This window comes from Gavia stellata, chromosome Z, assembly GCF_030936135.1.
Source record: "Gavia stellata isolate bGavSte3 chromosome Z, bGavSte3.hap2, whole genome shotgun sequence".
NCBI classification, from domain to species: domain Eukaryota; kingdom Metazoa; phylum Chordata; class Aves; order Gaviiformes; family Gaviidae; genus Gavia; species Gavia stellata.
The window spans coordinates 88,388,455-88,408,292 of record NC_082637.1 but is presented as its reverse complement, the minus strand read 5'-3'; the positions used below and the strand labels follow the sequence as shown (position 1 = coordinate 88,408,292).

The 19,838-nt window shown below is 42.9% G+C and overlaps 1 protein-coding gene across 1 annotated transcript in view; it reads left to right on the top strand.

The window, feature by feature from the left end:
- Window positions 1-19,838, top strand: part of ELL2 (elongation factor for RNA polymerase II 2) — a 43,715-nt gene that overhangs the window by 10,645 nt on the left and 13,232 nt on the right. Inside the window, exons 2-5 of the mRNA XM_059834077.1 lie at window positions 1,219-1,266; window positions 12,893-13,014; window positions 15,712-15,875; window positions 18,541-18,800. Coding sequence (XP_059690060.1) covers window positions 1,219-1,266; window positions 12,893-13,014; window positions 15,712-15,875; window positions 18,541-18,800 — 594 coding nt within the window. The remainder of the gene's footprint in view (window positions 1-1,218; window positions 1,267-12,892; window positions 13,015-15,711; window positions 15,876-18,540; window positions 18,801-19,838) is intronic.

Below are 19,838 nucleotides of genomic sequence, written 5' to 3'. Positions count from 1 at the left end.
CCCTGCAGAAAAGGACCTGGGGGGGTTGATCGACACCCGGCTGAATATGAGCCAGCAGTGTGCCCAGGTGGCCAAGAAGGCCAACGGCATCCTGGCTTGTATCAGAAATGGTGTGGCAGCAGGAGCAGGGAGGGGATCGTGCCCCTGTACTCGGCGCTGGTGAGGCCGCTCGTCGAATGCTGTGTTCAGGTTTGGGCCCCTCGCTCCAAGAAGGACACTGAGGTGCTGGAGCGTGTCCAGAGAAGGGCGACGGAGCTGGTGAGGGGTCTGGAGCACAAGTCTGATGAGGAGCGGCTGAGGGAGCTGGGGGTGTTCAGTCTGGAGAAGAGGAGGCTGAGGGGAGACCTCATCGCTCTCTACAACGACCTGAAAGGGGGTTGCAGAGAGGTGGGTGTTGGGCTCTCCTCCCAAGTGACGAGTGACAGAACAAGAGGAAATGGCCTCAAGTTGCGCCAGGGGAGGTTTAGGCTGGATATTAGGAAAAATTTCTTCACTGAAGGGGTTGTCAGACCCTGGAACAGGCTGCCCAGGGAGGTGGTTGAGTCTCCATCCCTGGAGGTATTTAAAAGACGTGTGGATGAGGCGCTCAGGGACGTGGTTTAGTGGTGGACTTGGCAGGGTTAGGTTTGCAGTTGGATTTCATGATCTTAGAGGTCTTTTCCAACCTAAACAATTCTATGATGAAGACCTTTTGAGTAGGCAGGTTGCCTGTGTTAATCACGCAAGTCAAACTGATACCCAGAACTCAAGTACATGTGAAAATGGTGTCAGTGTGTAGTCTCTTCAGAAACAAAGCCAATCCCGATCTGTAAGCAACCAGGACAGCAGGGCAGGGTTTGGGAGTACTTCCCAATGGTACTTCGGGCAGTGGAGGGGTTGTTCTTCCTTTCCGTGCCAGCAGATACCTTTGTACAACTTTCAACGTTTTCTCGGACTCCTCATGGTGCCTTGATGTCCTTGCTGAGTGCTGTAAAGCACCAGGTCTTGGGCTCCTCGGTGCTAAGCAGAGGAAACACTGGGTGCTGTGAGAAGCTCCAACCCACTGCTGGAGCCCTGGCCACTGCTGCCTGGCAGGGTCTGCATCATGGTATGGATGCGAGGAGCCCCCCACTTTGCTGTGGGTGCATCCACCTTCTCTTTCTGAAGTGAAATAACTTCTGCTGGAGCGCGGAGGTTTATCATTTTGCTTACATTCTACTTATTTTCCTTCTCTTGTAGGATCGTGTTTCTTCTCGACCTTCAGTTCAGTTTCAAGGATCCCAAGGGGTGAGTATTTTGTTCTCCTGTTATATTGGAAAATAAATGCAGTGTAGATTAGCCACTTTCACTTATTTAAAAAAAATTAATTCTTAAGATCTGCTTAATGCCAGGTATGTTTCATTGTTATTTACTTAAGAGTTGTAGCTGAAAGTGGAAAGAATCATGCTTTAGATATGCTTCTTTTTTTTCTTGCTTTTGTCACCTTTTAGCCTAAATTTGAAAGCAATGGGAATAACGTGTAAGTCATCAACTGAGCAGTGCAAATTTAATATTTTAAAATGGACTTCAAGTGGTTGGTTTCAAGGTGGGAAGCAAAACTGCAGTTTTGAGGGGTGGGGTTTTGTATACCACAGAGTACTGATGGTTCTTGAACCATTTCTGAAACTAATAAAATAGAGTATTTCAAGTCTGTTGCTGAAGAGTTGAAGGAGGAGGAGACGTGGCCTCCTGAAGGCCACAGGTCCCGTTAAACAATCAATCAGTGGTGCAAATTGAAGCACTAAAGCTGAAAGTAAAATTAAATATTAGGATCTCTAAGTAGAATGATTTAAGATTTTGGGTTTAACATTTAAACTTTAAGGGTTGGCTGAAGACTTGTTGTTAGAGACTGAAGTATGGATTATGCCTTTTCTGCTGTTAGTCATAATTCAGATCCATTAACTGATCCAGTTTTCCATGTAGCTGTGCGGTGCTTGTGTGGAGATAGCTGGGAAGCGATGAGAGAAGGATGGGTCAGGTTTTTAGCTGGTGTGAGGAGGTACTCCTGCGCACAGGTGTGAGACTACAGTCCTGGTCCAGCATCAGCTTGGCTGAAGGGGACTCAACTGCTGGGAGAATCATATCTATAACAAAGCTACTTGTTCAGTCAAAAGACTTTTAACGCTGCACTTGTAAGATAATCCTTTCTTGTTACAGCTTATTTACAATTTAAACTATACTGGCAAATATTTAAACTACACTGGCAAAACAATTTCCTTGCTAGAATGAATAACCATCTTAGTTAAGACGATCAGCCAAAATAGTTGTGCCAGGAGAGAGTGGCTGGGAGCATGGATCAGTTTGAATTCGTGCTGCCATCAAGAGGGAAGTCGCACTTGCTGATCTGGCTGGGAAGTAACGCAGTAAAAGGGACCGGCCGGCCCTGCCGATTGGCTTCGTGACCCACCAGCTGTGGTGGCAGGCACGCGAGCACTGCAAGGGATGGAGCGGGAGCTGAGTTCAAAATAAAATCTCGGAGTATAAATAATTAACCTAGCCATTAGTGTGAAGTTCTGCAAGTAGTACACTGGAAGAAAAATTACCAGCATGCTTTATCTACCCTGCACCCTCTCTTTCTCTGCAAAAGTTCACGTGCTGCTTTCTCCCATGTTCTCTACTAGCAGCTTTAAATCAGTAGTATGTGAGGTTTGAGATGTTGCTAGGCTGAGGGAGACTTTGTTTCTCAGCTGTAAAAAATCTGGAAGTTTTATGAAAAGCTGTCAAAATCTGGGGGTCACAAGACTGCTGAAGAGCCAAATGTTAACTTACATGGTGTCACCCCTGTTTCTATTAAAAAGTTAATGTAGGTATGTGCTTTTTTGTTATGAAACTCAACAGTAAGGTCTGCTCCCATGCTCTATGAGATGGAAACACCTGCAGGGACTTTGCTGCTTGCTGTAGAAGCAATAATCTCTTCTGATTATTGCTGTAGAAGCAATAATCTACAGACTTTTCAAATCTGTCTGTAATTAAGGAAATGCAAACAAAGGAATGTATTGCAGGAGATTCCTACATCCTAAGTCTCTGCAATAGGGAGAGAAATTTAAGGTCATTAAGGCAGATGGTAAGTTAAAACTGTATGTTCAGCGGGAGGGAAATGGTTAGCTTGTTATTTCTGTGTATTGTGCAGCCATGTTCTGAGTGTTTCCCGAGCACACAAATTGCATGGCAGAGGACTGACCTGGTCCTTTGAAAGGCCTGCCTTCGTCTTCTGAACTGGTTTCCAGTTGGAGGTCTCCGGAGTGAAGAGCGCTGAAGGCGCGTTCGTCAGTGCCAAGGTGTTGCAGGTTACCTATGCGAGCAAGACGTTTCCTTAAATGCTGCTGAAAACGAATAGTTTTATTTGTCTCTTGAGAGTACTTCCTCTGCAATTCAGGCAACTAACTCCCATGTGAGGATAAAATACTAGCATTAAAAAAAAGGGGTTTTTTTAAATATTCCATCTCTAGTTACACCATTCTAGTCTCAGTCCTCTATGGATGATGGGAAGGGCTGGAGTGGAGAAACAAAAGGGGCTCTCTGGCTTGGGGTTGTCTAGAGTGGCATTAGATGTGGGAATTGAGACAAGGAGCTTTACGCTAGAAGAGGCAAGGGAGGAGCTTTTATTTCATGTGTATGTTTAACAAGAAGCTAAGATTGATGTCAAGGGTGTTCTGCAGTCACTTTGCCAGGGAAAAAAAAGGCAAGCTTAATTTTTTTCTGTTGTACAGTAGAGTTGCTCTGAAGGGATCTGAAAAGTGTTGAAAGTATATAGATTGTCTCAGAAGGTGCAATAGCAAATCTAGTGATGCAGTAAGATGGTTTGCATGCGGGATGATAATAAATCATCTCTGTGTGCTGCATAGTTAGCCTCGAGATGCTCTTCAGTACAAGAACCACTGGAACAGTTTGCACAAAATACAGCTAAGAACTGTGTGATTTCTGAATTAATAAAATATCTGTGATTATGAAAACAAACTTTTGCGCCAGAGCACAAGTTGGCCCCTGGGAGGGAGAACTTCTCCTCCTGGAACATCTTACTCCCAAACAGTCTGGATGATAACGTCTGCTGGTGTCTGAGATAGCTGGAGGATACCGAGGGACTGCAATAAATGGATTATTATGGTGATACAGATTAATTTTTAAGAAATACCTTGTAATTAAACATTTTGGAGTACACCTAGGCAGCCTGGAGAACATAGCAGCTGTGCTGTGCTAGATACGATAGCCCTGAGGAATGTGAATATTGGCAATTGATTTGTAACACAGTAGGGATATGTTTAAAGAAAAAAAATACCTGTTTATAGTCCAGCATACTTCTGTAGTGATAATGTTTCAAACAACCACACTTTCCCAGCTATGGCCTCACCTCTGTATTTTTAATGTTCTCTGCCATGTCCTGCAACTTGCAAATACGTTTCTTACGTAGAAACAAAATTTGCTAAGTGTGCACCGTACCCACAGCTGGTGATGTCCTCCATCTCCTGCTGCAATGCCTGTGCCTCTGGCTGCCACGGGGGTGGCCACCGCCATCTCACCTTCCTCCCATGAACATACAAAACCAGTCGGCCAGTTGAGGGAACTGCGCAGCATGCTGAATCCTTCGGCTGCAGTTTAGGGACAGCTGTTGCCTGCCCTGCTCTCTGGCCCTGCGCAAACCTTCGGTCCTCGCACCAGAGGAAGGTGCAGCGGCGTGGGTGTTGGGGACAGCAGTTGCAGCCCACGAATGAGGAGCTCTTCTGCAACAGGTTGGTGACAAGTTCCTGCTGGGTGGCAATGAAACCAGCACGGTGCCCAGTGCTCAGGTTCAAATGGATTAAGTGGTGTGTAAAAGTGAACTGCATGGATTTGGGGGAGCAAATATGAAGCTCTTAGAAAAAAGGCCAGAGAGAAAAAAGGAAGGAGAGGGGGAGAAGACCGAAACTAAAAGAAAGTCTTCTCCCTTAAGGTTATCCACTTGTCTACAGGTTAGCATAATCAGTAAAATGTATGCATTTGAAATGGTTTTTGGATAGTAAAATATTTAAATTGTTTTGCAAGGCAGTTGTGTGTAGTCGCATTATTTCTGTAGAAAGGCATCTTCATTTCCTTTTGGAAAGGGACATTGGCCACTTATGTTTTGTAGTGTAGCTATAATGAAGGAAGAGGAGGTTTAGTACTTGAAGGAATCAGCATTTTGCAAAAAGACTGATAGTATTAAAATGAAAACAAAAGAAATCAGTGCTGAGATTTTTCTCATGTTTAACAACAGATTTTTGAAGTTTCAAGTTGGTTGAGTAGGTTTCTGGAGCACTTTTGTCTCTGTGAAGGTGCAGGCTGAACATCCACATTAACACAAAGGACCAAAGTTTTAAGCTTGGGAGCAAGATTAACCTGGGCAGAAGCCACTGTAGCAACGATCCAAATGATGCTATGGCAAAAATTGTCCCTTCTGGGATTTGTAGAAGTGGAAGTTACATGAAACACAGCAGAATGTTCCTGCAGAGCAGTGCCCTTCCTCCGTAGCAGGAATTTACCTCTTGACAAATAAAGCATTGCTCTACAGAAACTGTGAGTAAACTTCAGCTCAGAAAATGGATTAATTGGAAATGTCTCTCAAAAAAATAGTAGGAGCCTAACTTTGAGGGCCCTGCAACTGTTAATTTTTAAATCCTTTAATCCTGTTGTAGAGGCTTACAGCATGAGCTGGGTGTTGTGGATGCCCACGCAGGGCAGGAAGCAGATTCCAGCTCAGGTTTGTGAGCTACCAAACCTTATCCTTGAAAGTAAGTAGCGCTTTGGGGGAAAACCACTGGTGAGATGGTAAGGTTGGAGCGATTCTGAGAAGAGACAAAGGAGAGAGGGGACTTGAACACATCTGCTGAGCAGAAGCATCTAAAAATGCAGTGCTCATGTCAACCTTATGACTTGATGCTGTACTGTGGAAGAACAAGAGGAGAGAGTGGGTAGATGTGTTCAGAAAGGGAAGAGATTAAGTGACTCAGGCTTGGACAGCAAAATATGTCTGGCCTGGATTGAGGTTACTGTAACAGCAGATGGTAGCAGCAGGAATGATGGAAAAGAAGAGGGTAGAAGCGATGACAAAAAGCTGCGAGCCAGAGAAATTGGAGTAAGTCCGCACAGGAACTTTGGGAGAAAATTGCGAAAACTGCCCTTACATTAGGGAGCTAATGACAGTGGTATGCCAGAGTGAGAGAGTGTAATGGTAATCCAGAAATCAATTGCCAAGTGGAAGGGATTAAAGTCAAGGGTCTGAGTTGTTCTGGTGGATATTCTCTATTACTAAATCCATTAGATGGTAAGAAATTGCAAGCCAGTTTGAGGACGCAGGGTTTAAAATGACATTTTAAAGTGTGCTGCAGAGGGTCGAGAGCACTCGACACTCGTCCTGAAGTGCTCCAGCCCGGCTGTTGGTGACGCTGGGGCCAGGTCAAAGCACAGCACGCTGCGCCGTGTGCGTGTCAGACCGGTGTGCGGGTGCACGCCTAAGAGTCTGCAGCCGTGGGTTTTGCCAGGAGAACTTTCCCTGCAGAGGGGGGAAAGGCAGGAACAGGGTACCCCTGTGTGCCATAAAGCATGCTTCTGTTGATACTTGTACCTGCCTGGCTTTTCCCAGGTCACACAGCCGCTTGATCAGAGCTTGCCAGAGTTCATCTGAGTTTGTTTTAAGTCTTGACTTCTTTTGTTGTCACTTAAACATGGAAGCTGATTTTCGGTTGGGAAGACTTGCAAGTGAACTCTGCATCCTTTTTTTTTTCCAAATAGCTTGCAGTAAGAAAACTGTACCATTTTATCCTAAAGTCTCAAATTTCAAAAGGATAAAAAATTTGAGACTTAATCTCTACAGGAGGTCTGTTCTTCCACTTTTGTTTTCTGTATCCTGTGCTAGAACCTTTTTTCTTTTTTAAATTCAAGAGGAGGACCCTGTACCAACTCAGCCTTCCTTCCTGGGATTTCCTTTAGCATATCCAAGCTAGCATCTTCCTAAGTTTCACTATGTATAGATAAATAGGTTTGTTTTCCTTACTGTCCTGTGCACTGCTGTGCTTACAGACACTTCTCTCTGTCCTTTGATGCTAAATCTTAACTGCATTGAAGCAGTTGTTGGTTTGTGTTTTAGCTGGTGATGCTCTAGGAAGGAAGGATCCTTCTGCAAATGCCATCACTGTGCATTTGCTCCAGTGATGTTCATGGCCTAAAGAAAGCTTTTTCCTTTTTTTTTGTTTTTTAAATTTCTTCTGTAGTTTTCTGCAAGGCTAGCTGTCTGCATGCATGTGGGACTGGCACAGTCAAATGCCCTGGCTGGCCCAGAGAAAGGAGCAGGAACACACTCGTGGAGCTAGGCTTCTTGCTGACAACCACCCATTAGGTTGGCTTTGCTGTGTTTTAAGAGCACACCTTGTCATATTAAACTGGCACTAGCGTTGTTAAAGTCTCTCCTAAGATTTGTGTCCTGTGTCCTGAAAAGTCACATCAGTGGAGATTCAGGCACTTGAAAGCAGGAGGTCCCTTATGCCTTCATCCACTACATAACTCAGGTGAAAAATCTGCCAGTGAGGGAAGATTCTGGGGGTTGATTAAATTTGTCTTTGAGTTGTATGCAAACAGATGAAATTGTTTTCTTTATGGAAGCTTAGAGCAGAGGCAGAAAGAGCAAATTTCCTGCAGCTGCCATCAATTAAAGACGATATGCTCAGCCACTCCTGTCTTTTCAGTGGATCTAGAAAATAGGTTTTCTGCATCTCAATTAGCCCAGAGAGACGCCTTTGACATTAATGGTAAGGCTTCCTGCATGCTTCTATTAAAATAATGCAAATTCTGTAGGCTAAACAAGCAATTACTCAATTTCCAGAACTGGAAAATAACTCTTCTGCAGTGGCTTCTGACACCACCTTTTTCACACCTCATCTTTGAAAAAGTCTATTAATCAGTGGATTCACTGAAGACAGGGTTTTTTTAAATTTTTTTTTCTTAAACAGGAAAGAAGGAGGGTGATGGTACAGATGGTAAAGCGGTGTGAGAAGGCAGCTGTGAAGTAAGTGGAGAGGAAATGTAGAAGGGAAGGGCTTGAAACAAACAGCGGGTCACTACAGAGCAGAAAATTTGGTCAAGCCCAGTGGGGAAGACTGTGGAGTGTTCATCTGTCTGTGCCTTAGGTGCATCTTGGGTTTTTTTTCCCTTCAGTGCCTGCATTCCCCCGATACTGTTTCCTGGCCTTGCAGGAGAAGCACATGTGGGTGATACTGATAGCATCGCAGGGATGCTAAGACTTCTAGGCATGAGTGGGTGTTATTTACCACTTTGTAAATCCTCGTCCATCACAACTTATCTATGTTATCTTACAAAACAGACCAGTGATATTCTTCGAGTGGTTATCAGTCGTGGGCTTAGCTAGAAGGTAGCAGCTAAGACAGGTATTAAGACCTGAGCTGGGTGTTAGCTGAAACTGGGTCACTTGCCTGAAGGCTGCTGAGTGGCAAAGCGGCAGCGGGAAGAGCAGTGAGGGCTGCACGTGTTGGGTGGGATGTATGGGGGAGCTGTACGAGGCTTCGCGCAGCTGCCCGTGTGGATGCATCTTCTGGTGGTGGAGAGAGTATTTCATGTGTCGGGCTTCTCATGTAAACGGAGAAAGAAGTATGTGCAAGGGCAAACATGTTTGGGCGTGTGAGGAGAAAAATGGTGCCCTACCTTCCTGTCCTAGTACATATTCTGGGAAGTATATCGGCTACGGACTTACTGACTCAGACCAGTTAGTTAACACATTTGAAGTTGGGCAATGTTAGGGGAGAGGTGCATGGTTCACTTTATTAGGATGGTGCCTAAATCAGGGGAAGAGATTGTTGTGAACTGTGTTCGTATACACCTGCTTTTAAGGTGGCCTCTTCCCTTGCCTGGACATGACCGGGGTGACTCTTTGGGTAGGGCGTGCAAACACGCAGCTTCTCTTCAGGGCTTTCTTGTCTCCTTTCATTGCCCTGTTTGGTTGGCCGCTGGTAAGGATACAGTAGATCTAATGAAGGACTGTGGCAAGGATTTCGCTATTTCTGGAAGAAGGGTGTAAATCAGCTATAAATAATGGTGGGTATTTGCTGTTCAGAAATCTCCCTCTTTGCTGTGAGAGAATATAGGAAATTCATTTTCAGTGTATTGCACGCCATGTACCAGCCAGGATGCTCTATATACTTGGAAGGTTGAAACCAAATCAAAAGCATCTTCTCTCAAACATGCTGACAACGGGCTTGCAGTGCTGCTTCCTGCTGCGAACAGAAGTTTACTTTCTATTATGGATTGATGTGGTTGCAATGAGTACTTTCTTAATAAAGGCTCCTTGACTACCTTCTGCAAGCATCGCTCAAATAGGAAAAATAAACTTTTTGCCACTATCCTTATCTCAAGCTGAATGGAGTATCTTAATAGTGATTAAGCCAAAAATCCTTTAACTGCCTATTGAACTTTTCAGAACCACATAGTATAAATTTACAGTGTAAAACCGGGACTGTTTATTCAAGACTGGAGGCTCATTTGCAGAAGTTGCTGTGTCTATAAATTACTTCAAAGTGTTATTTTGTCTTGCAAGATGCAGAAAGAAATGGCAAATATGTCAACAGCAGTAAAACTTGATCTTAAGGGTTTTAGATGACAGCAGTTTTTGCAAACCTAGGTGTTGTCAGTAAGTTTATCCCATTCGAGTATGGCTTTCTCTAGGTTGCTGAAAATGTGTTAATATCCTAGGAATACTTTCTAGACTGCATATTGCCTAGCAAGAGCCCCATGCTTTAGAAGTGTGCCTCTGCAAGATAAGTTTACTTGATTTGTCAGGGGATGAGATAATCTTTGCAAGGAAGCAAGGAGGGAGCCTTGAAATCTCTTCAGGTCAAAGCTGGTGGGTGGCATTTGGTAGAGGGCAGTGCACGGGGGCTGGGATTTGTGTTGCGTGGCTGGCTGCTAAAGCATCGTGCTTCCCTGGAGCAGTGGTGTGCGACGTGGTGGTGGGAGGGGGAAACCGTGGTGGAAACCTCTGGCGAGCCAGAAAGTGGATCAAGAGCAGCAGCTCCCCTGTGCAAGTCTGCCGTCATCATCCTGCAGTTCAACCTGCCGTTCCTTGTTGCTGTAGTTGCGTTGGTGCATCCCAGTATTGATTGGGCGAATGGATGTTCAGCTGTAACCTACAGATTGTTTTCTGTACAGCTGCTGCCCTGTGTTGAGTTTTCACTTCAAAATGAGGTACCTTGCACAGCCTCTTTTATGGTTTTTCAAGACTGCTTTGAATTTTAGCTCCATCCTCATGCATTTTGTCCCTGCCAGCTTTGACAACCTGCAGATTCAATAATTATTCTTCATTCCATTTCATAAATCTTTGGGCTTTCACTTTTGAACCATAATAGGGGAAATAGGGTTCTCTGATTTAATTGCATTTACTATAACTTAAATGCATTTTTTCCCTCAGAGCTTGTCCCAAGTTTGTTAAACTGGGTTATATGAATTACGGCAGACTTCACTAAATTTGCTTATTCAAGGGACGAAGCTTTTGGCTGTGTGGATATTCTGAACGGGTCCAAAAAAAAGTTCACAAAAAGGAAAGGCTCGTGTCTGATGCATTACAGATTAAACAATAAAACTTTGGAACTGAGGATGAAAGAGTTAGATTTTTATTCTCAGGTTAGTTGCAGTGCCACTTGTGAAATCTTCTAGCAGAGAAATATTGCCCTCCCCTCATTCTTGTGTTCTCTTTATCCAAATTAATGAATGCCTGAGGAACGGTCACCTAGTTCTGAAGTTTGTGAAAAACACATTCTAAAAATTTGAGAATGAAAGTAAATTTCTAGACCTTTTCTTTGCTCATGCAAAGAAACCTGTCACAGTGGTTGCAGTAGTTGGTTGCCTCATCATCATCAGTGTCTTTCTTACAGAGTTTGTATGTGCGTGCGGGGGAAGTTTTAAAATATTCAGTGTTCCCATTTGAGTTTGCTCCTGGGAAATAATTGTCGGTCCTAAGCTTCATAGGCATCTGGCTGAAGGAGGCAGGCTTGTTTTTCTCCGTACTTTATCAGTGTCTTTTTCAATATTTAGGAAAAATAAGACCTCACTGAAGAGAGTGGAACAGCACCAAATGTGGTTTTAAATGTGCTCTAAGGACAGCTTCTGTCTTCATGTTATTGCATCAAAACACATTGAGCCACTCTGTGATTTAATAGCCATGGCAATTCTTCCAGAACTTTAAATATAAATATTTGGGTACAGAAATTCCTAATGTTTAAGGTGATTGCGTGCACATTCATTCTTTAGGCTGATCAACGGAAAATAAGGATTTGCTCAAAATAAGCTTTGAGAATGAACTCCAAGCATACATGGCAACAGTTACCTACTTCCCTCTGCTCGGCTGTACTCCTTGAGGGCCAGTCTTAGATTGATTGTACTATGTATTTTTTGGTTTTCCAAAAAGTATATCAGGCTGAAAAACACTACCTCTTCTACAGTGGGTTGAATTCAAATTGTCCAATTCGTACATACACACCTGCTGTATTTATAGTAAAACCAGTATGCTGAAACATTCAATCAGTGGTAGTTAATTTGATAGAATGGAGATCAATTTTAGTGTCATTTTGCCCCTGTGATCTTCTTAGGTTGACGGTTAACCCTCATAATCATTAAAAGGTAAAGCTGCATGTATAATCCAATGCGTTTGGTAACTTACCTGATTTATTTCCATTGTTACATAAAAGGCACAGACTTCTTTTAAGCACACTAGTACTTTAAGCTTAAGTAAAAGAATATGGTGTTCAGGTGACTTGTCTTTCTCCTTCATGTCCAGTCACTGTCCCAAGCTGTTGGTAAGCTCTGCCAGTAGTGATAATTAAAATATAAATGGTAGCGGAGTGGTTTTGTAGTAGCGCTTTGTGCAAATGACATTGACATTTGTGAAGACTGGCCAATCTCACAAGGAAAATAGTGAGAGAAAGATTTCTAAGAGACTGTTGAATATTGCTTTTAAATACCTTTCTTTGTCAGTTTAATTTAAAATTCCATTAAAAATTCAAGCAAATTTCAGAAGAACAGCTTTTTAGATTTACTGCAATCTAATTTTGTCTTCAGAATAAAGTAGTTGGATGGCAGTAGTTGTTTGTGCTTCAGTATTGTTTTGTACAGCAGCACATTTTAAAATGTGCTTATGCCAATAAACATTTTAATGATTTCTCATATTTACAGTTTTAAGCTCCGGCAGAATGCAGCACGTTCTGTACTAAATGATTAGTTCAGCCAAGGAAATTGTTTTGTTACATCTGACTAAACTTACAAACTATTTACATTTCACATTTATGCAAATAATTGCATCTAGAGCTGAGTAAAAGAAAGAGGCTTTTAGCCCCTGTTGGAGCTGAAATTCATCTTTTACAGTTTAAGAAGTTTTACTCTTGTAATTTGGATGTTGCTGGGTTTTTTTTTTTCTTCTTGGAGCCAACTCCCGTATGTGCTTCATTAGGACCGAATAAATCTCGAAGTCAGGGCAGTGTCTGATGTGGTCTGTGCAAATCGCTCTCGTCTGTTTTGTTAGTTGAGCTTCGGTCCATTTGATTATACTCAGGCACTTCCATTTAAAGTTAAGCACATGCACATTAATTTCACTAAATGAGAAAGGATGGCTTGCTACTTGAATGCTTTGCTGAATTACAGGCTGAGCGACTGTAGCTTTTCCCGTGCAGTTACCACTGTGACAGATACGTAACCAGCGCTGCTTTCAGAGGGAGAATTGTGCCAAAGCAGCCTTTTTAGTGATGTGACTGAAACCATCAAAACTTCTGAAATACAGTTCCTCATTTAAAATTACGGTCCTAGTTAATCGCAAGCAAAGGAGTGTAGATTGAAGTTTATGTAAAAACTTTTTTTTTCCTTTTAGCTTATTAAAATTCCCAAAGTTGATGTGCCAAATGAAGTGCATACATTTAACTTCTACTTGTCAGATGTTGGCAAAGATAATCCTCAGGGAAGCTTTGACTGTGTCCAGCAAACAGACTCAAGGTAAGTTTTACTTAACGTTTTCTTTCATGGCAAATTTAAGTAGATTCTGTGGCTTTGAGCATATAGCGAAAACCTTTAATAGAAGTGTGCTCCTAGTGATGAGCTGCAGTAGAAAGTTAATTCCTAGCAATAGCATGATTTCTTGCTAATTATAAATACTTGCTTTTACCTGGAATTCTTTTTGGTTTTGCTCTTAAAGTAACCTTTTGAGTACTTTCTCACCTCTTAGTGCTATTTTTAAAAGCATTTGGAGTTCAGCATCGTCCAGGCTGGACCAGATCCATTCTACAACCATATGTAAATATGATTATGGCTGGCAGCATGCTAGCATGCTGGTCATGATGGATAGTTGTCTTATTTTAAGAACCACATAAATCAGTGACCTTATCCATAATTGCATGACCATGGTGTTTCAGAACCCAAACGTAATACAGCGGCACCCTGTCCTCGTCCTTTGAGTCAAAGTGAAATGTGTTAACGTCTACTGAAAAGGCAAGAAAATACTGTGGTTTTACATTAAGTTTGCTTCAGCTTCTGGAATATTAAGTTCAGCATAGTAATCTATGTAGTCCAGTGGTGTTGAGTAACTGTGTGTCCCATTTGATTAACTAGGACATCGCAGGCAGAGTTTGTGTATTGATCTGGGAAGCTGATAGCAAACAGGCACACTGACACACGTCTCCAAAAGGCACTGCTCAGGTTCTCGGTTACAGGAGAGCTTCAATTTTGAAACAGAGATTTGTATAGATAGCAGGTTTTGGGAGCAATAAGAAGTTGAGCTGATTTAATAGCTCTCTGCCTAACAGGAGATGTCTCAGCATTCTCATCCTCCTCCTTCTCCCCTTGCGTTAGGTCTCCTGCTACAATACAGCCTTTCAGTGAACTCACTGAACTGACGGGATTGGCAAAAAGCCGAATGGTTTAGTGGCAGACCTGGGGGAGCCTGGGGCAGTGTGGGTTTTGGTTTTTTGTTTTTTTTTATTAAACCCTACCTGAAAGGGGCCAGACAGCTGCGGAGGCTGGCCGAAAGCAAGCGGCAGGAGTGCATGCCGGGGGTGAGAGATCCTGCCTCCAGTTCTGACTTAGCTCTCCCGAGCATCTCTGAGGACACTTTCTTCTTTGGGAGGGAGCACCTTCAGCTCAATTAAACTGGATTCATTTTATAAGTAAAATTAAACTTAGGCTGCTTTAGCTCTGAATAACTCTGAATAACACACCTAGGTAGTTTTAATTTGGTTTTACTACTCTACTTCAAAATCTAATTCAGACTAGCTTTTGCGAGGTCCTTGTAGCCAGCTCTCGGTTTGTGCAAAGTGCCTGCAAAGTTAATGCAAAACTTCTGTGGTGTTACATGCAGAGTCATTTAAAAAAAAAAATAAAACCAGAAAGGACCTCTGCAGGGTGGCTAGTCCACGTCTGCGCTTGAGGCAGGTCTAGCTTCAAAACTGACTTGGGTTTTGAAAATACGCAGCCTGAGGAGGGGGATTGCACGGCATCTCGGTCAGCGCTCGGCCGCTCCTGTGGTGAAAAAGTGCATAAAGGCAGCGACATTGAAGGAAATGGGCAACGGGTAAAAGCTGATGGCCAGAAGGACCTTTTTTCTATTGTAAATGTGCTGATTTCGGAGCAAGGAATCAATACATAGCTCTAGGCTGTGGACAAAACTGTAGCTGTATCATCTTGGACTATTGGCCAGTGGCTTGGTCCAGCTTGGTGACTTTCAGAAACAACATAGTAAGTTGAGACACGAGATTCTTGACCCTTCTTCTTGGAGCCTTGGTGGGGAGGTTAGTGTGGTTGAAGCGTTTTGAGTTAGCTAAAGCCGGTGCCCTTTCTCTGGTCAGCGCTGTTGCAATGGCGGGTGCCGCAGAGCGTACTTAAGAGCGGTGATGGTGAGGCCAGTTTAGACGAAGCTGCTGTTAAGTCAGTCGAGGTGCCCTCCTGCCTGGGCGCAGCGCGCTGCCGGAGCGCATTCGGGCTGACCATGGAGGGCCGGCCTCCTCCAAAAACGCCGCCTGAAGCCCAGCGCCTGCCCTGATGCCATCCAGGAGTCCTCGCCGTCCTTCCCCTCGTGTGGGGTTTGCTCTAAGTGCCTCTTCTCAAACATGAACCCTCAGAGGAGCAGGCGGGTGAAGCGCAAGCGCTCCTCAGCGCTGTCAAACGCACAGGGCGGGCGACGAGGAGGGCGGACGTCTTTGAAAGGACGATGAGGGGAGGGCGGGGGCGCAGGCCGTGCGCAGCCCTCGAGGGCAGCCTGGCGTGCCCGCCCGGGGCCTCGCAGGGCCTGGGGCCGCCATGGGCCGCTCCAGGCGGAGGAGAGGAGACGTGTGCTGAGCTGAGAGCCGGGTGGCCGCTGGAAAGCCTCTGGGGTGGGAGCTGCCCGCCATGAGGGTGCCAGTGTAACTGCCTGAGTTGTCGCTGTAGCTGTCATTGCAGCACTGACCAGTACAGCCACCAACGCTGCCCCGAGTCTGCCTCAGATACGGTTATGTGAGGAAATGTAATTATACCGACAGATAAAACCGATACAATTTGGATGTGTAGAGACAATGTGAAGGGCATTTACGCCCTAGCTAGCTGTCAGAACTGGAAAACGTTTTTCTTCACCTGTTAAGACAGGTTTCAAATTTCCTGATACAACCATACTTTTGAACCTGAACTAGTGCTTGGGCTCAACCTTTTTCAATGTTTTTATAGTTCTGGAGCCTCGCAACTCAGTTGCCTGGGATTAATACAGAATAAAATTACAGTATGTGCGACAAGTGATTCCTATCTGACGACCAGAGAGCGCATGACCCAGGCAGAAGAGGAGTCGCGCAATCGAAGTGCAAAGGTTATTAAACCTGGTGGACCATTTTTAGGTATGGTTGTATTTCATTTTCTACTAGATGTCTGTAAGTTTTCAAATTCAGTAATTCATCTTTTCAGTGTATTCTTGGGAAAGGTGGTGTGTTCAGAAGTCTCGGGTGTAGGTAACTCACCCTCACATTACAGATTTGCAGCCTCCTGTTGCTGCACTCAGACATTAGCCTTTTTTTCCCCCAGAAAGCCTGCCAGTCCTTCCTTGTTCCCATATTGCTTGTCTGGCTGAAATTTTGACCTTTGAGGTGACGGGTTTTACCACCCCATGCACTTAAATTCTCTGGTTTAGTAGCTAATGTTTTGTTTTTGTAACAGCACTTTTGAATACCTAAATACTGTGCTAAACCATTAACCTTAATTTGTAATCTAAAAGACCTTAATTTGTAATCTAAAAAGATTAACATTGAGGAAGTGTCATATACAAATTCATAAGCTTAATATGAAAACCTTTGCTTTTCACACTTGCTAATGCTGATTAAATTTTCTTTATTTTAAGTCTTGGTCATTAATAAGCAACTGTTGCCACTGTTTTAACTTTTTTTAAAAAAAAAGTTAAAGTAAGGTAATCTTGGCATCTTCCCACGGATTTCATCGTTTTCCACAAAGCAAAAAGCGTTTAGGTGGTATCATTCATTATTAAACTGTTCTGAGTACCGTTTCCCTGAGGAGCCTGGAGCGGGCTGCAGATAGAACCAAGGTGAGCACCCACCTTATAGGCACTCAGTGGGCCAGGCAGTGGCAGTCCTGGCCGTAGCAGCGAGCTGAACCACGTACATCCATCTTCATGAAGCAAAACAGGCTGTCACTTGGCTTTGGCTGCAGTCCTCTGCCAGCACGGACGTCCCTGGCAGTGATGGTGCAATGCTTGCTCTGCCTCAACTTGCTGCAGAGCATTTTAAGCCAACATCGTCATGGCTTTTTGGAGACAGAAAACTAAATGTGTGTGGCATTGACGCTAAGGGAGCTGGACACGGGTTAATGCCAGGACACGGAGTTGGAACTGCTTCCCCTGTATTGTCTAAACCGCTCTTTAATGGCAATGTGAGAGGAGCCATTTTCATCTATTTCAAAACTTCTCACTGGGGAAGTTCTGTTGTACATGTGAATGATCTGTGTGATTCTTGTTAGTTGTTTAAATAGAACTTAAGTGAATATTTAACACTAAATAAATGGGGTCTGAAGACTGGCAGTAGGACAATTACTGTGTTTGAGGATACTTTTGTTTTAGACTGGCACCGAGAAGCTCAGGTAGGACAGGTCTAGTTGCTGGTAGGGCACGGGGGTGGCTTTGCAACATGCTTCATGCAGTGCAGATTAGGAACTGGGGTTGTTAATGATGTTAATGCGTGGTTATGTGTTCAGTTAATTATTTTTTTTAAGTGATTCAGAGACATGACTTCGGAAGGTGTTTTGTTTGAATGCTGCTTACACTATCTGCTGTGTGGGGGTTTGTGTATCTACATTGACTTGTCAAAACTTTTGTTATGCGTTCAGTAAACAACTGGCAAGTTCATACTGTTCTAAAAATGTAACCGTGTGTGTTTGCACGATTGGGTTTGTTCTTGAAAACCAGAAGTGCAAAGTCCAGGGAACATGCAGCATGGAAAGGTTATAAAGGTTTGGCCTCCACTGCAAAATGGAAACACATTTTTGCTATTCCTCAGGACAAGCGGTATGTAAGCACAGCTCAGTCTCTGTGTGTCTGATAGAAGAGAGCAAGCTCCAGATTTTCTCACCAATGCTCATTAAGTCTCCCTCATGTACCAAACATGAGTTGTTGGTTTCAGAAAAATGCCTAGGTTGTGCCACATCCTCTGTTGGATTGCAAACAATGTTTACAACAATGATTTTCTGTAATACTCTGATAAATCTTTTTTTTTCTGTCCGATAGCAAATGCTATTTAAAAACACAAAGTAGAGGAATTTGGGTCGTCTTCTGGAAAACTGAGATTCACTTTGGGTGGTGTTATTTTTAAATTCTGAATGCATTGCTTGCAAACATTTGCATTGTTCCTCCAGTTGAGAAACAAGTCTTTTCGTAGAGTTTGATCCAAAATGATGTGCAGGCCATGTTTTAAAACTTCTCTGGCCTTGGTCCCAAGAACTGTTAAATTTTTGGTGTACTGTTTCTCACAAACCTGGGCTTATTTAATAAGAGGGGAATACTTCAGCTTAACATGTGGTGTAACTTACAGTAACTCAAGTGATTGACACCAAGGATTGGTAGTTTCTTTAAGCAGTGATGCAATTAATTGTGTAGACTTGGTCTCCCTAGGCATTAATGGGGAGTCTTTTAATTATGTGGAAGACCTTTTCATCACTCTTTAGAGTACTCTTCTAAAAAATATGCCTGATTTTGGGTATTCAGTGCTTGAGCTTATAAATTGGAAAAATAATAGAAGCACCATCTATTTAAATAATTGGTAAAGTCTTCCTAACAGTATCACACTCTTACCAGATTTTTTTATATTGAATATTTCTTTGTTAATGCCTAGCTCAATGCATCTTTACTACCTGTATATTCTTACAGATCTTGGAATGCTAATTAAGTACTGTTTTTAGAGTTTATCCAGCTTAGTAAATTCTTTTAAATCAACTTTCTTGTCTGCTCCCAAGCTCCCATGTCACTTTTTTTTTCCTGTGTTTTTTTTATCCTTACTTTAGGAAAAAGAGTACAGGTCAGAAGAGCACCACAAAGCATTCCAGATGCTGTGCCAGAGAGGAAGAGATCGACACCCATGAACCCTGCAAACACAATACGGAGGACTCACACACACAACGCTGTTTCTCAGCGACCGTACAGGGACAGGGTGATTCACTTACTGGCACTGAAGAGTTACAAGAAACCAGAGTTACTTGCTCGCTTGCAGAGAGATGGTGTCAACCAAAAGGATAAGAATTCCCTTGGGACTATCCTTCAGCAGGTGAGATGATGGGGTTTGTGCCAGCACTTTTTCCCTCCTGCTATTCTTTTAATCATAATTTTGAAGTGTGTTGGTCCTGTATTTGAATTAGAGAATAATAAACAACTTACATAATGCTCCTTGTTTAAGTTTTTCAATGAACTTTGTACAGATGCCCGAAACTGTAAGTCAACATGAGGAAAGGAAAGAAATATTAAAAAAAATTGGGGGAGTGTTTTGTTTTGCTAGAATGGCAGGCAATAACTAACTATTTCCAGCTTTGTTGCTCCTAGTGTCTTCATTTTTTCCACCCTCTTTTACTTGGACTGCTTAACTGCTTAATTGAGAGAAACTGACCATGCATTCTCTCGATGGTATGAAATAGTTTGTCATAGTATTTGATATTTCTTGTGAGTTATGAGGAGAGAAGTTTGGTAATTGCAGAGGTTAGTATTTCATTTGAACATAGTTGGTGCCCTGCGAATGGTATTTGGCTTCTCTTGGGATCTGTTAGAATTGCAGTCCAGTGAAGGGTGTTCCAGCCAAATCATAGATGAAAAAGGTGGTGCTCTGTTTTTAAGCATAGTGTTTCTTTGCTGTCGTGTGGATTGTGTCTTTATCTTACTTGAAACCTTTTTTAATTCAGTAGCTTTTCCAGTGCTCGTTTGAGTTAAGTTCCACGTGATTTCTTTGTCATATCCATCAAAATTATCAGTAAGCCTAAAATGTTGTATAGGTGAAACTTCTAAGCTGTGTGTTCAGGAGAGTCACTTACCAATTTTCTACTAAAACAGTTCAGAAAAGCCTTCTTAAAGTATCATAAGATGCAGTGGCCCCTCCCTTATTTTTTTAAATACTCCCTGTACCCATAGACTGTGGCTGAATTATGCATGTATTAATATGTAAAGTAGGACTATTTCCTTTATATCTAGGAAAAAAGTGGTTTGGAAACTTTGTTTTGGATAAGTGAGTAAATTTCAACATTTACACAGCTTTGGTTGATCCTACACTGAATTTTAAAAACTCATTCCTTGAATATGTTAAGTGTTGATGCTTTCT